This window comes from Globicephala melas, chromosome 8 (assembly GCF_963455315.2).
Source record: "Globicephala melas chromosome 8, mGloMel1.2, whole genome shotgun sequence".
Lineage (NCBI taxonomy): Eukaryota > Metazoa > Chordata > Mammalia > Artiodactyla > Delphinidae > Globicephala > Globicephala melas.
Genome location: NC_083321.1, coordinates 94,038,990 through 94,053,843, shown reverse-complemented (window position 1 = coordinate 94,053,843; position 14,854 = coordinate 94,038,990). Strand labels below are relative to the sequence as shown.

Here is a 14,854-nt window from a genome sequence, read left to right as displayed (position 1 = left end):
TGCAATAATGGATAAACAGCAATCTTTTATTTAGTGTTTATTTTATGTCAGGTACTTTACACGTATTATCTCTAATCCTTATACACAACAATTCAGATAAGGACACTGAGGATCAAAAAAGTTAAGCATTTGCCCAAATTCATACAGCCAGCAAGTGGTAAAGCCAAGATGTAAACTCAGCTTTTCTCATTATGTCACACTGCCTCTCTATATCTCCTGTGTACTCCTTAATGTTTATTGAACACTTACAATGTACCAGGCGTTACTTCAAATTCTTCACACAGATTATTTTACTTTTTTTTTTTTTGGTTGCACAGGGTCTTAGTTGCAACAGGCATGTGGGATCTAGTTCCCTGACCAGGGGTCGAAGCCAGGCCCCCTGCATTGGGAGCACAGAGTCTTATCCACTGCGCCACCAGGGAAGTTCCCCAGATTATTTTACTTAATCCTCACAAGAATTCTCTAAGTACCATTAATACCTCCCTTTTGCAGGTGGGGAAACCAAGGTACAGAGAGGAAAACCATTTTACCACAGGTGTCAGGGCTAGAAAGTAGCAAAGCTAGGATTCAAACAAAGGTTGCTCAACTTCACAACCTGTACCCTTGAGCACTGCATTATAGAATTCTCTCTCTTACTCATTTCAATTCCATTTCCAATGGCTTTCTAGTAGAATCTTTACAAAGCTCGAAAACTTTTTTTTTCTATTTTAAAAAGAAAAGAAACAAAGACCAAATATCTTTTCTTTAAAACTTTGTTTAAAATGGGTATAAATTAGAAATTATAGTATTAATAAATCAAAGGCCCATAAAGAGCTTAGATGTTTGTATACTGATAGATGCCCAGAGATTTTTATGCCAATTGGGACAATTTAATTTGCATAGGAAGGTTACCAATCAGCAATTTTCGATTTTTCTATTGTAATAGGATATTTTCCTTTACACGTACCCAATTTTTTAACATTAAAAAACTGTGCAGGAAGATAAGAACTACTAAGTACCTTTGTAGTTTAAAAAGATTAAGGACTTAAGCAAAGGGTTGAATTAGAATTGTTATTTTCCCCAAAGTATCCCTTCATAAATATGAATAAACACAAAAGTACATACTGAGGAAGACCATATTCAGAGAATCATTTTCTTAAAAACTCTATACACTTTAGATAAAAGGAATCAAGATTTAACCGGTATTAAATGAAGTCCCCAAAACAATAACAGATGAAAAAAATTAAACCCACCATCGAAAACTTTTAAACTTCACATGTCTGGAAAGATATATATCAAACCGTATTGTTTATTTTTGTTATTAAAAACACACATTTTTTAAAAAGATGAACAAATTTTTTTTTTTTTTTTTTTTTTTGCGGTACGCGGGCCCCTCACCACTGTGGCCTCTGCCATTGCGGAGCACAGGCTCCGGACGCCCAGGCTCAGCGGCCATGGCTCACGGGCCCAGCCGCTCTGTGGCATGTGGGATCTTCCCGGACCGGGGCACGAACCCGTGTCCCCTGCATCGGCAGGCGGACTCTCAACCACTGCGCCACCAGGGAACCCCCGAACAAATTATTTTTAAAATTTATTTTATTGAAGTATAGTTGACATACAATGTTGTGTTAGTTTCTGGTGTACAACAAAGTGATTCAGTTATATATATATACGTGTATATATATATATATAATATATTCTTTTTCATATTCTTTTCTATTGTGGTTTATTACAAGATATTGAACATAGTTCCCTGTGCTGTAAGTAGGACCTTGTTGTTTCTTCATTCTATATATAATAGTTTGCATCTGCTAATCCCAAACTCCCAATCCATCCCTCCTCTACCCTCCTCCCCCTTGGCAACCACAAGTCTGTTCTCTATGTCTGTGAGTCTAAAAAAATGAAAAAATTCTTAATTTAAAAAAGTAAAAATTCTGTCTGGAATTATTGCTTTATTATGGCAACTTCCAGGGGCCTTCAATATGGACCACCAAAGTTCAGCAAGGACCAACTGATACTGATTCTTTGGAAATATGAAATTAGCTGAATTAAACTGCAGAAGAAAAGCACCTCTGCAAGCATGCTTCGTGAGGAGTACCTTAGAGGCAGTATGTCACAGTGGTTAAAAGCAGAGACTTGGGAATTAGACTGACCTGTGTGTGACTCCCATTTTCTGCACTTACTGCCTGGGTGACTTTAGGCGAGTTACTTTAACTCTCCTAAACCTCAATTACCTAATCTGTATATTGGCAGTAACATCTATCTCATAAAGTTACGAAGTTAGATTACATATTAATAAATAAGATTATCTACTCTAAGTGCTCCTACATACTAAATGCTCAACAATACATATCCATTATTGTTAGCAATAACATGACAAAATATTTCTTAACGTTTTGCATTTCCCTTTTAACCAGAAGTGTCTCAGAAGAGGTGTCTCTGATTTCCCTTTTTAAAGCCAATTTTCGCTTTCCTCTGGCAGGTTTTCATGATCAAATTTCCAAAATTCTTTTGTTTCTCTCCCTCTGACTCCCCAAATTAAGTATGTCTGTAGTTTTGAAATATTTGTTCCTTATATCTTCATTCATTCATTCCTTCATTCATCCACACAATGAGCATTTTGAAAGTGCCTGATTTATGCAATGCACTGATCTGTGAAAAGCTTAAAAACTAATTAGACACAGACCCTGCCCTAAAGAAGCCCACAGTCTTCTTAAGCAAATAAAAATGCAGGAGAGGGCTTCCCTGGTGGCGCAGTGGTTGAGAGTCCGCCTGCCGATGCAGGGGACACGGGTTCGTGCCCCGGTCCGGGAAGATCCCACATGCCACGGAGCGGCTGGGCCCGTGAGCCATGGCCGCTGAGCCTGGGCGTCCGGAGCCTGTGCTCCGCAATGGTAGAGGCCACAGTGGTGAGGGGCCCGCGTACCGCAAAAAAAAAAAAAACGCAGGAGAAGGAAGCAACCACATAGCACAGGGAGATCAGCTCGGTGCTTTGTGACCACCTAGAGGGGTGGGATAGGGAGGGTGGGAGGGAGACTCAAGAGTGAGGAGATATGGGGGATATATGTATAGCTGATTCACTTTGTTATAAAGCAGAAATTAACACACCATTGTAAAGCAGCTATACTCCAATAAAGATGTTTTTAAAAAATTCAGGAGAATGGGTTAAACCTGAATCTCAGATAATGAATAATTTGATAGTACTATAAGTTATGTCCCATGCAATGAAACACAGTGGAGGGGAAGGACTATAATGTAATATAAATACTATAAAAGGTCGTACAAAGTGTCCTGGGAATTTAGCTAAACTTCCGAGTTTGCCTAAAGTCTGATTGGACTGACTTAGTAGGAATTGCATACCCAGTGCTCCTTGTCCTGGGGGAGACAGGCACACCGTATTTCCGGATTGGAAGGCTAACTCTATGCGAACCGAAATTCATCCGTCAGCTTTGCCGCCCCCGGCCGCTAGATGCCGCCACAGACAAATTTATTGAAACCCTAGACAAACAGGATCCGAGGCCCTCTAGATCCTCCCTGGATCCTTCAATGCTGGAAGAGACTTAACGCGCGAGTGGAGAAGGTCTCACGAGAGTGAAAGAAAGTATCGCGATTTTTTCTTTCTCTCCTTTTTTTTTTTTTTTTTTTTTTTTTGCTTAGCGACTGACAACAGGCCGGTTGCTCCGAGTAGAAGCCCTCGGCCTTCTTCCAAGTAGAAGTGGCCTGGCCTGAGATTGGAGTGAGACCCCAGCCCTAGGCTGGGGTTCTTTCCACAGAGGAGACGGATTCAGAGGGGCTACAGGTAATTCGTACTCACCCTAGCAGAAAGAGATCTCTCTTTCTCCCACCGTAGAGGAATAGAAAGGACTCCCCTTCCCTCTCCCCATCTCCCCTCCACCTCTTCCCATCTTCTTGACAACTGTTCTTTCCCTCCTTCCTTCACGCCATCACCAACCATCCTGCTTCCTTTACTCCCCAAGAAACTTAAGTGGGATCCGACATACAAGACGGGGGTGGTGTGGTGGGGGTGAGGGTGATGCTTTCGGGATTATTGGGTGGGACCAAGAGGCTGGAGTTTACCCTGTCTTCGGGGAACGCCCCTCCCTCCCAGGTAACCCCAGAGACAGAACTCTTTCTAGAGCCTCTACAGCCTCCCCTGAGAAGCTCCGGCCGCCTTGCGAAACTGATCGAACCGGAGGAGACAGCCATTATCTACAGACAAATACTGTTTTGCCCTTGCGCGGGTATCTTACAGCTTTGGGGAGCTGCTTCAGAAGTTGGCTGTCGTTTCTCTCCACGATTCCCTCGTTCCTCAGCCAGCCTGCCAGCAGTTCCTAAATAAGGGCTGCAGCAGAATGACTTAACTGCTTGACCTGGGGCCAAGAAGCCTTAAGGAAAGTTTGAATGGGGGGGTATGGTGAAGGTTTCAGGTAAAACTGGTGTCTTGGGTAAGGAAGAGGAACCAATGCTGGTTTGGAATCCACCTCCCCACAGAGTGCTTAATGTCCCGTGATAGGAGCTCTGTTCATATTTCCTTTTGCTTAGACCAAGACCGTTGAAAACCAGACATATGATGAGCGTCTAGAGATTAACAACCCTGAAGATGTTGCGAGTATTTATGCTCCAACCACAAGACACAAAGGTAAGAGAGGCATGAAGAGGAAAGAAAGAAATGGTTGTTTTTTGTTTTTCTCTTTGTTTTGTTTGTTTTGCAATTGTAAGTCAGCGGTTACTAAAAACAAACCAAAATTTGTAAAAAAAAAAAAAATCTCCAAATAAACCATGAGAATCAAAACTGTTTATCTCACATGAATGACATGTAGCTTAGAATGGCATGTAGCTTAGAACTTAGCCGTACTTTCTTAGAAACAGAAACAAAACAATTGTCTATTACCACATGGAGAATACGTTTGACCCTGGTAGGTACCGCCTTGAGGGTTGCAGGATGGATTCATGATTGTCCCCAAGAATTTTCTATTTTCTATTAGCAGATGTTGGCTTTCAGAGTCAAGTTACTTGCCATTGCTTCTGTTTTCCAAATAGTTAAGGGGGGAGAAAACACAGCCACCCAGATTGCAGGATCTTCCATCAACCTAACCAGTGTTCCCCATCGCCATTTACTTCATGATACTGTTCTGCCCACAGTCTGCCGGGGGTTCATGTTTGTTTAATTTATCAAAACTCTTTTGCTCAGTTCTGAAGATGCTTCAGTTACCTATCCTTAACCTGCAATTCCAATTGAAACCTCAACAGAATATTTTTAGAGGACTTGGCACCATCATTTGTTCAACAAACATTTTTTGAATGCCTATTATCTGTCAGCCTTATGCTTGGCACTACGTATACAGTTTTTTGTTTGTTTCTTTGTTTTGGCCATGCCGCGTGGCTTGTGGGATTTGAGTTTCCCGACCAGGGATTGAACCCAGGTCTTCGGCAGGGAGAGCTCAAAGTCCTAACCACTGGACCGCCAGGGAATTCCCAGGTATACAGTATTAAAAGAGACACTGACCCTGCCATCCTGATGCCTGTAATTATGGGAGACAGATGCCAAATGAATAAAGAAACACAATTACAAATGTGTTAAGTGCATTGATGGGAAGCAAAGAGTTTGATGTTATGGAGAACACTGGTGAGGAGTGGGATCTACTTTTGATGGAGGGGTCAGGGAAGACCTAAGGAGGTGATGGTTGAAACTGAAAGGTGAGAAGGATTTAGACACAGAGGAAAAGTAGGCCAGGAAGAGGGAGCCCCTAGTGAAATGTGAAAAGGACCTGAGGCCAGAAAGAACTTGGGTTACTTTGAGGACTTGAAAGAGACCAGCATATGGTAGGAGACAGTAACCTCAGAGGTAGTCAGGAGGTATAACAAGCAGGGCTTTAGAAGCCATACTGCTGTTATGCATGGCATGGATTGAAGGGTGCAAAGGTGAAAGCAAGGAGCCAGTTAGAAGGACTGTCGCCATGCTGAGTTGAGGTGTGACAGTGGCTTGGATGTGGGGAGGAAGTTGAGAATAGAGAGAGTTGGCAAACGCTAGAGGTATTGTTGTAGTAGAATCACTGAGACTTGCTGATGGATTGGATTTAGCTCTTGAGTTAGGAATCAAGGATGACATCCAGGGTTGTTTGTTTATTGTGGTAAACTTGCCTAATATAAAATTTACCATTTTAACCATGTCGAAGTGTACAATTCAGTAGCATTAAGTACATTCGTGTTGTTGCGTAAGTATCTCTACTATTTCCAGAACTTTTTCATCATCCTGAACAGTTATTATTAAACAATAACTCTCCATTCCCCTCCCCTCCCCCCCCGCCCCCCAGCTGCTGGTAACCTCTATTCTGCCTTGCCTCTATGAATTTACCTATTGTAGGTACTGCATAAGCAGAATCATACAGTGTTTGTCCTTTCCTGTCTGGCTTATTTCACGTAGCTTAATGTTTTCAAGGTTCATTCATGCTGTAGCATGTGTTAGAATTTCCTTCCTTTTTATGGCTGAATAATATTCCATTGTTTGTATAACCACATTTTGTTTATCCATTTGTCTGTCGATGGACACTTGGGTGGTTTTGGCAATTGTGAATATGCTGCTATGAACATTGGTGTACAAGTATCTGTTTGAGTCCCTGCTTTCAGTCTTTTGGTGTATGTATACCTAGACACACAGGTGTTTTTTTTTTTTTAACCAGGTCATTGACCTACTTATTTTTTTGTTTTAAATTTTTAATTAATTTTTAATTTTTTAATGCCTGTCATACATATTTATTTATTGAAGTATAGTTGATTTACAATGTTGTGTTACTTTCAGATGTATTGCACAGTAATTCAGTTATATTTATTTATTCATATATTCTTTTTCAGATTCTTTTCCCTTATAGGTTATTAGAAAATACTGAGTATAGTTCCCTGTGCTATACAGTAGGTCCTTGTTAGTTACCTGACACCCAGGTTTTTTTGGGTTTTTAATATTTATTTATTTATTTGTTTGGGCCGTGCTGGGTCTTAGTTGCAGCATGTGAACTTTTAGCTGCTGCACGCAGGCTTCTTAGTTGCAGCATGCGGGATCTAGTTCCCTGACCGGGCGTTGAACTGGAGCCCTGTGTACTGGGAGCTCGGAGTCTTCCCCATTGGACCACCAGGGGAGTCCCCTGACACCCAGGTTTTTGACTTGAGCACATTTATAATCTTGCCAGCCGTGGACATTATAATTTGCTTTCAGTTTAGGCAGTTTAAAAGGAGAAAAATGGTGTTTAGTGGGCATTCACTTGACTTAGAAATCATTGAACATGTTTTCATGCCAGTTAATAATATCTTACATCTGGTTATGCTTTTAATTGTTCAGAATATTTTACTGCTTTTATCTTATAGACAGTGATTCAGATTCATATTTGTGACTACTATGTGCCAGGAAGTAGGTCATTTCCTTCCACATAAAATTGTTTTCAATTGATCCTTACAACAATCCTGACTGAGAAATATTACTGACCCCATTTAGAAGTGGGAATACTGAGACTCAGAGAGGTTAAGTCATTTTGTCCACCTGATAGAGTTGTCCTATAAACCCAGTCTTCTGACTATAAATCCAGCACTCCTTTTGCTTTACTAATTACTAACTAATTACTAACCTCATTTCACCATATGTAAACTAAGGGCAGATTTTATGCTATTTATGTAATGGCAGATAATCAGTTAGTATAATGTCTAACCTAATGCCTTAAGCATAGTAATACTTAGTAAGTATATCTCAAATTGAATTGACAGAGCCATGACTAGAATTCAGTTTCCTGTCTTTCAGCTAGATATTCTTATAAAACCTGTTTCATAAAATGGTTAGAGCATAAAATATTATAAATGAAAAATATCTGTCTTTGAAAATCATTTTAACAATAACCTAGGGACTTCCCTGGTGGCAGAGTGGTTAAGACTCCATGCTCCCAATGCAGGGGGCCTGGGTTCGATCCCTGGTCAGGGAACTAGATCCCACATGCATGTTGCCACTAAGAGTTTGCGTGCCACAACTAAGGAGCCCCCCTGCCACAACTAAGACACAGCGCAACCAAATAAATATTTTTTAGAAACCCCAAAAAACAATAACCTAAAGGGAAAACTTTTCTTCCAAGGACTTCGTCGTTCCACCCATCTTCCTAACAAGACTATGGCTGACAACAGCAGTGATGAGTACGAAGAGGAAAATAACAAGGTGCAGTATAACCCACAGCTTCTTGTGAAATTTCTGCTTTGAATTTTTAGTAGTTAGTTTGAAATGACACTAGTTCAGTAGCAAACATTTCTTAAATACTCACCTCCAGTGATTGGGTTCCTTTGAGCTCGTGGAGGACAGTCACGAGGCAAGAGCATTAAGATTTTGACTCTCCTTCTGCAATAAAGCTTACTGTTATAGCTGATGTTTTGGTGAGAAATTTCATATAACACAGGCCAGTGTTTCACAAACTTTTCTAGTCATAATAATCAACTGGGGTACTTATTTAAAAAAAAAACAGATAGGAATTCCCTGGCGGTCCAGTGGTTAGAACTCTGCTTCCACTGCAGGGGGCACGGGTTCGATCCCCTGGTCGGGGAACTAAGATCTCACATGCCACGTGGCATGGCCAATAAATAAATAAATAATTTTTAAAAAAAATTTAGAAAAACATTTCCAGTCCCCACCCAGAACTGCCTAATCAGAATCTTGAAGGTAAAAGCCTGCAAATGTATATTTTGAGCAAGCACTCCAAGTCATTCTTATGATAAAGAAAGTTTGGAATGATTGATCGTGGCATTGGTTCACTGTCAACAGTTGTGATACTGCTAGTATTTTGTGAAAGACACTTTAGTTTTGAAGTCTTAAGGCCCAGATGTTTGGTGTTATTCTATGAACCAAGAGAATCACCGTTTCTGAAAGTGGGATGAGAAGACGCCTTAAATTTGCACACGTGCACTGTCTAACAGCCCCTGTGTTTAGGCTTAGCACATGGTCCAATGGTTATGTTTTAATCGTCCTCCAAGAACAGGCGTTTTGAAAACTCAGGTGAAGGAGAATATTTGAAGTAATGCAGAAAGCTGTAGCAACAGAGACGGATTTCATAGAAAGTCTAAAAGGTCATGTTTTAAGATAGCCCCACTTTGTGACTAGTGTGCTGTTTGACATCTTACCTACAAAGTCATTTTTTGGCATCTTGTCTGTGGTATATAAAGTCTTCTCCCATAGGTCAGAGATTTTGCAAAGCACTACTTTGAAGAAGCAGACAAAAGAAAAGTGAACAATTTTCCTAAATTGACCTCCTAATTTTGTATATTCACCCTAAATTTTTCTAGTTTTCATCATGATGTAGTCAATATTCAAGGCTCATTTATCTTTCCAATTTAATATGCACCCAGAATCAGCAGATAGGATCCACTTTTGAATAATCTTTGAGCTGACGATATTCTTAAAAATCTCTCCTTGCCAGACTGCTTCCCATGTGACCAAGAATAATTTGGGCAGATTTTGAATTAGGAAAGAACACTGTGGGAGATTCTTACCAACTGTATACCAGTAAGGCATATTCTGCAACTGTGTCATCAGTCTCACATGTTACAGATTAGTTAAAATATATTTTTATCTATGTATAATAAATCTGTGTTATGCTTAGAGGAGAATGTAACCCAAAGAAGTTTTTGATGTCCTGTAATGTGTCACAGTTTTATATGTCAGTAGCTGCTTTAATGTAAAAGAAACATTAAATAATTCAAAAAACTAGAACCAATCATCTCTTAACCTCAGTGTAAGCCATATGGCATATGGAAACCAAGCTTGAAAAACCTATTTTTAAAGGGGGCCAATTGGCCACCCTTTAGGTCCTAAGTGAGGGCATGCCACAGGCTCCAGGCCCTAAAGTCAAAGACATGGACCCTGTCCCAACTGCCCCGGCAAGCCCAAGCACCACCTTACCCCTTCTCGTCAGCTTGAGGGTGGGGTGGTGCATCTAGAACCAGAAGCCCAGAAAGGTAGGTCGTAATGCCAAGGACAGAAGAGTCTCTTATCTTGAGATATAATGTACAGTCATTGCATTTAACTTACGGGGGAAGGGAGGGGAACCATGCATAGGTCAGATACCCATTGAATGGAAAGGGAAAACCCACAGTCTCCGGAACTGCTGGTCAGAATCCAGGCCCGGGGTTGATTATGAACTTTCTTCTTTTGATAGTTACAAGCAGCTTACCCTGGGCAGTCTTGCAAATTAAATACTAGATTTCCTCCCTGTGATCTCTGTGAGTATTAAGATTCCCTAAAGTGTGTCTTCCCTACTTCATCTTCCCCCATTTCTTCCCAAAATAACTATTATATTTAGAGTTGCTTTCTTCTTCAGAAGTCCCTCAGTTTTAGAGTTGAAGCTGACTGGATAAAGTTTATGCAGAGTTCTCAGAATCTCCTAAGTAATAGGTAAAAGAGATACGTATTCGATAAAATTTATACCCAAGCCTCGAGCAGAGGAAGAGACCATGGTTATAGAAAGTGGGGACTCAGTAGCTAAGGAGGAGCAGAAGAAGGTTCTCGAGGCCCTTCTTGGGAGTGCTTCCTTCTCTTTCCAGTGAATTGGTGTCAGGCGGGAGGGTTCTGGTTAGAGCACTAGGAGAGAACTGGGTAAAGGTACACTAAATTTCTCCTTACCTGGACCTTTCTATCTCCTGCCCTATCTCAGGAGAAAAAGAAGACCTCGCAGCCCACTCCTCAGCGGGGCTTTAGTGAAAACGATGATGACGACGATGATGACTCATCTGAAACTGATTCTGATGATGACGATGATGATGATGAAGAGCATGGGGCCCCTCTTGAAGGGTGAGAAAAGCCCCCTTGCCAAGGAGGAAAACGCCTCCTTCAAAACACTGGACAGGAGGACGTCACTGAGAAGTGAAATTCCAGCAGCTCTTTTGATCTCCTCTATTTAGGATTATCAGATGCTCAGAAACCCAGTGTAATGAGTTTTCCTTCTTTTTCGGCTCTACTGCCCGAATCCTGTGATGTCACTTGCACTATCGGAAACACTTGTGGGCTCAGGGATTTCATGAGGATCTGCTGAGTCCGTTTAACTGATGGTCTCTGACTTCAAGGAGTTCACATTCTAGGGAGGAGAAGATAAATTTATACACATACCAAAGCATTTCTATTTAGCAAGGAAAACATGCATGCACAGGAACATTTCTATTTTAGGCTCAGACCCTTTTAGGACGGGTAGAGAATAGGTGCATCCGGAACCCCGTATTGAGGCAAAATGTTCCTGCATGATGCTTCAGTAAAAATTCTCCTCACCATATTCCAGCTCTGGTGCTAGATTAATCATGACCCACCCTTGTAGATTTTCATCAAAGTAGATTCTAAAGCCCATTCATTTAAAATACAATTAACTGGTGTAGCCAATCAGTAGAATTCTTTCTAGCCATTAAAAAGTATGAGGCAGCACTCTATGCACTGTAAAGAAGAATCTCCAAGGGACACTGTTACATTTTAAAAAGGTATAGAAGTCTTTAGGCTGTGCTATCACGTGTATAAAACAAATGTTACATAAGCTATCTCTAGGCTGCCCTAGGAACTAATAATACTGATTACTCTTGGGAGGGGAACTTGGTGGTAAGGGAACAGGGGTGGAAGGGGACATAACTTTCCACTGAATACATTTTGTACCTTTTATTTCCTATCATGTGCATGCATACTTTATTCAATGAAGTAGTTTAATAAAAATAAAAAGTTACCTTTGAATTATCCACCTGAAGGTAGACACTAAGTAAATTAGGCAAATGTTTAATACCAGACTGACTTTTCATGCTTCCCAGTTTACTTCATGATTCTACTTCCATAAATTATAATCTGGGGAAATATAAACTATTTAGTTTTTTTGTTAAGCAACTCTTCCCAGAAGAACCTTAAATAACTTTCCTAGTCACTTATATACTTTGTCAATTCATTACATTTTACTTAATTATAGTCATTAATATGTACTCTACTACTTTTTTACTGTATACGTTTCATGTATTAATACAAGTATTTTTAATAACTGCGGTATTCATCTTGACATATCTAACCATCTCTCAAGTGTTGGACATTTTGTTTCTAATTTTTTACTTCTATAAATAACACTGAAAAACATCTTTGTAAAAATTCCTTTTTTTCTTGGGGTAAACCATTTTCATGTCAGAAATTAAGATCTCATTCCATCTTTTCTCTTCATCCCCTTCATTCAAAAAAAAAGGGAAAACAATTTCTGCTACTTTCTAAAATTTTTTTAAATTATGTTTTGGATTTTCTGTAGCTCTGTTCTTCATTGTCAGAGATAGCTGAGAGCTAATTATAATCACTTTTAAAGTTACCTTGCAAGCTGCTCAGAAAACGCAGATGTGGGTGGAGCAGAAACTAGGTCCAGAGTCATATGCCCTGTGGCCAGAGTAACACCCGGGCTGAACCAGGGCTCAGCAACCCCTGCTCTTCTCTGGCTACCTTGAACCACATTTTCCTTTCCCCAGTGCCTATGATCCTGCAGATTATGAGCATTTGCCAGTTTCTGCTGAGATTAAGGAACTCTTCCAGTACATCAGTAGGTGAGTACCAGGCCCTCCCACCATAATCCCCAGCCCTGCCTTGCCCTTTCCTTCCTCTAGTCTGAAACATGGCCATTCCCCTTAGGTTTTTTCAGCCTGAATAATAAAGTAAGTTTCTCTGACAGTTTCCACCTTCCCGTGGCAATATCTCCTAGGTATACACCTCAGTTGATTGACCTGGACCACAAACTGAAACCTTTCATTCCTGAGTTTATCCCAGCTGTCGGGGATATTGATGCATTCTTAAAGGTACAGTCAGAACATCCTAAAACTGACTCCTTAGGTGTTTCTTCTGACCCCTCTATCACTCTAACAGTTCCACTAATTTCCCTGACTACCAATAGCTACCTTAATATATATTCTTCATTTCAGTGGAGTTCTTAACTTGCTCTCAACTCCAAATTATACTTATTGCTATTAGGTAATAATTGATTATCTCACTAGGTGTTAAAAATTTGTCATGTATCTGCCTCCTGGTTATCCATGACTTAAGCTTTATACCTAAGGTCCTATAGATCATGTATTTTTTTCTAGGTAATACTTTAGTACAGCATGATATACAGGCATGCTTTTTAATACTAGAAATAATGATGAACCAGAAGAGTTCTTCCTCTTCAGCTTATTGGAAGCAAGTGTACCTTTTTAGATCCCTCCCATGTTTTTTTCTCTGCTTTCTTACCTTTCTCCTAACCAGGTTCCACGTCCTGATGGAAAGCCTGATAGCCTTGGCCTACTGGTATTGGATGAGCCTTCTACAAAGCAGTCGGACCCTACAGTGCTCTCACTTTGGTTAACAGAGAATTCCAAACAGCACAACGTCACAGTAAGATACTAGCCTAGCACAGGCCCCAGCTCCAGGGGGCCGACAGTAGAAGCCTTGCTAGTATTTGAACAGTTGACTTACTGCCTATTAAAAGGGATGGCTATGGTTTCAACCAGCCCTATTTTTTTCAGTAACAATTGTATTAAGATATTATTTACCTACCATGAAATTCACCCTTTTAACTTGTACAATTCAGTGACTTTTAGTATATTCACAGAGCTGTACAACCATCACCACTATTTAAGAACATTTTCATTATTCCAAAAAGAACCCCCTTGGGAATTCCCTGGTGGTCCAGTGGTTAGGACTCAGCACTTTCACAGTGGTGAGCCCAGGTTCAATCCCTGGTGGGGGAACTAAGATCCCACAAGCTGTGAGGTGGGGCCAAAAACCTAAACAAAACAAAGAGAAACCCCATGCCCATTAGTAGTCACTCCTCTCCTCATTTCCCCTGCTCTTAAACCCTGGTCACTACTTCATTCCTTTTTTATGGCTGAGTAATATTCCATTGTATGGACAGACCATATTTTGTCTATCCATTTACCAGCTGTTTCCATTTCTATTAATTCTGCATCTATGAACGTATACAAGTTGTTGCATGCACATATATTGTTGTCTTGCGTATACAGGTAGCAGTGGGGTTGCTGAGCCATATGGAAACTGTTTAATATTTTGAGGAACTGCCAAACTGTTTTCCAGAGTGGCTGAATCATTTTACAATCCCACCAGCAATGAATTAAGAGTTCCAGTTTTTCCACATCCTCGCCAACACTTGGTATTGTCTGTCTTTTTTATTCTAGCCATCCTAGTAGGTGTGAAATGGTATCTTATTGTGGTCATTCCTGTCCTATCGACCTGCCCCCTTCCCCTGGCTCCAGAAGATTTTATCAGGTTTCCTATAATCTTCATTTGGCTCCTGGCAGGCTTCCCTTTTCAGCAGCTACCTTGAATACGAAATAGCAGCATATGATGAGGCACTCTGTAAAAACAAGAGTAAAAACATCCTTCAGGACTTCCCTGGTGGCGCAGTGGTTGAGAGTCCGCCTGCCGATGCAGGGGACACGGGTTCGTGCCCCGGTCTGGGAAGATCCCACATGCCGCGGAGCGGCTGGGCCCATGAGCCATGGCCGCTGAGCCTGCGCATCCGGAGCCTGCGCATCCGGAGCCTACACATCCGGAGCCTGTGCTCCGCAACGGGAGAGGCCACAATAGTGAGGGGCCCGCGTACTGCAAAAAAAAAAAACAACAACAACAGAAAAAACATCCTTCAGGGGCTTCCCTGGTGGCGCAGTGGTTAAGAATCCGCCTGCCAATGCAGGGGACACAGGCTCAAGCCCTGGTCCGGGAAGATCCCAGATGCCGCGGAGCAACTAAGCCCGTGTGCCACAACTACTGAGCCGGTCCTCTAGAACACATGAGCCACAACTGCTGAGCCCGTGTGCCACAACTACTAAAGCCCGCGTGCCTAGAGCCCATGCTCTGCAACAA

At 41.2% G+C, this 14,854-nt stretch overlaps 2 protein-coding genes across 3 annotated transcripts in view; one reads left to right on the top strand and one right to left on the bottom strand.

Annotated features, from left to right (window-relative positions):
• The first annotated feature begins 3,627 nt into the window (after nt 1-3,627).
• IFT46 (intraflagellar transport 46) overlaps nt 3,628-14,854 on the top strand; it is a 16,214-nt gene continuing 4,987 nt past the window's right edge. Inside the window, exons 1-7 of one of the 2 annotated variants that reach the window (XM_030838357.3) lie at nt 3,741-3,778; nt 4,522-4,618; nt 8,091-8,170; nt 10,653-10,789; nt 12,469-12,543; nt 12,699-12,792; nt 13,238-13,366. In XM_030838357.3, coding sequence (XP_030694217.1) covers nt 8,126-8,170; nt 10,653-10,789; nt 12,469-12,543; nt 12,699-12,792; nt 13,238-13,366 — 480 coding nt within the window. In that variant the 5' untranslated portion in view covers nt 3,741-3,778; nt 4,522-4,618; nt 8,091-8,125. Of the gene's footprint in view, nt 3,779-4,521; nt 4,619-8,090; nt 8,171-10,652; nt 10,790-12,468; nt 12,544-12,698; nt 12,793-13,237; nt 13,367-14,854 lie in introns of both variants that reach the window. The other variant, XM_030838367.2, reaches the window with a different exon arrangement.
• The window catches only part of TMEM25 (transmembrane protein 25), a 26,377-nt gene continuing 17,821 nt past the window's right edge, over nt 6,299-14,854 (bottom strand). Inside the window, exon 8 of the mRNA XM_030838296.2 lies at nt 6,299-11,072. Within this exon, the coding sequence (XP_030694156.1) occupies nt 11,014-11,072 (59 nt within the window). The 3' untranslated portion in view covers nt 6,299-11,013. The remainder of the gene's footprint in view (nt 11,073-14,854) is intronic.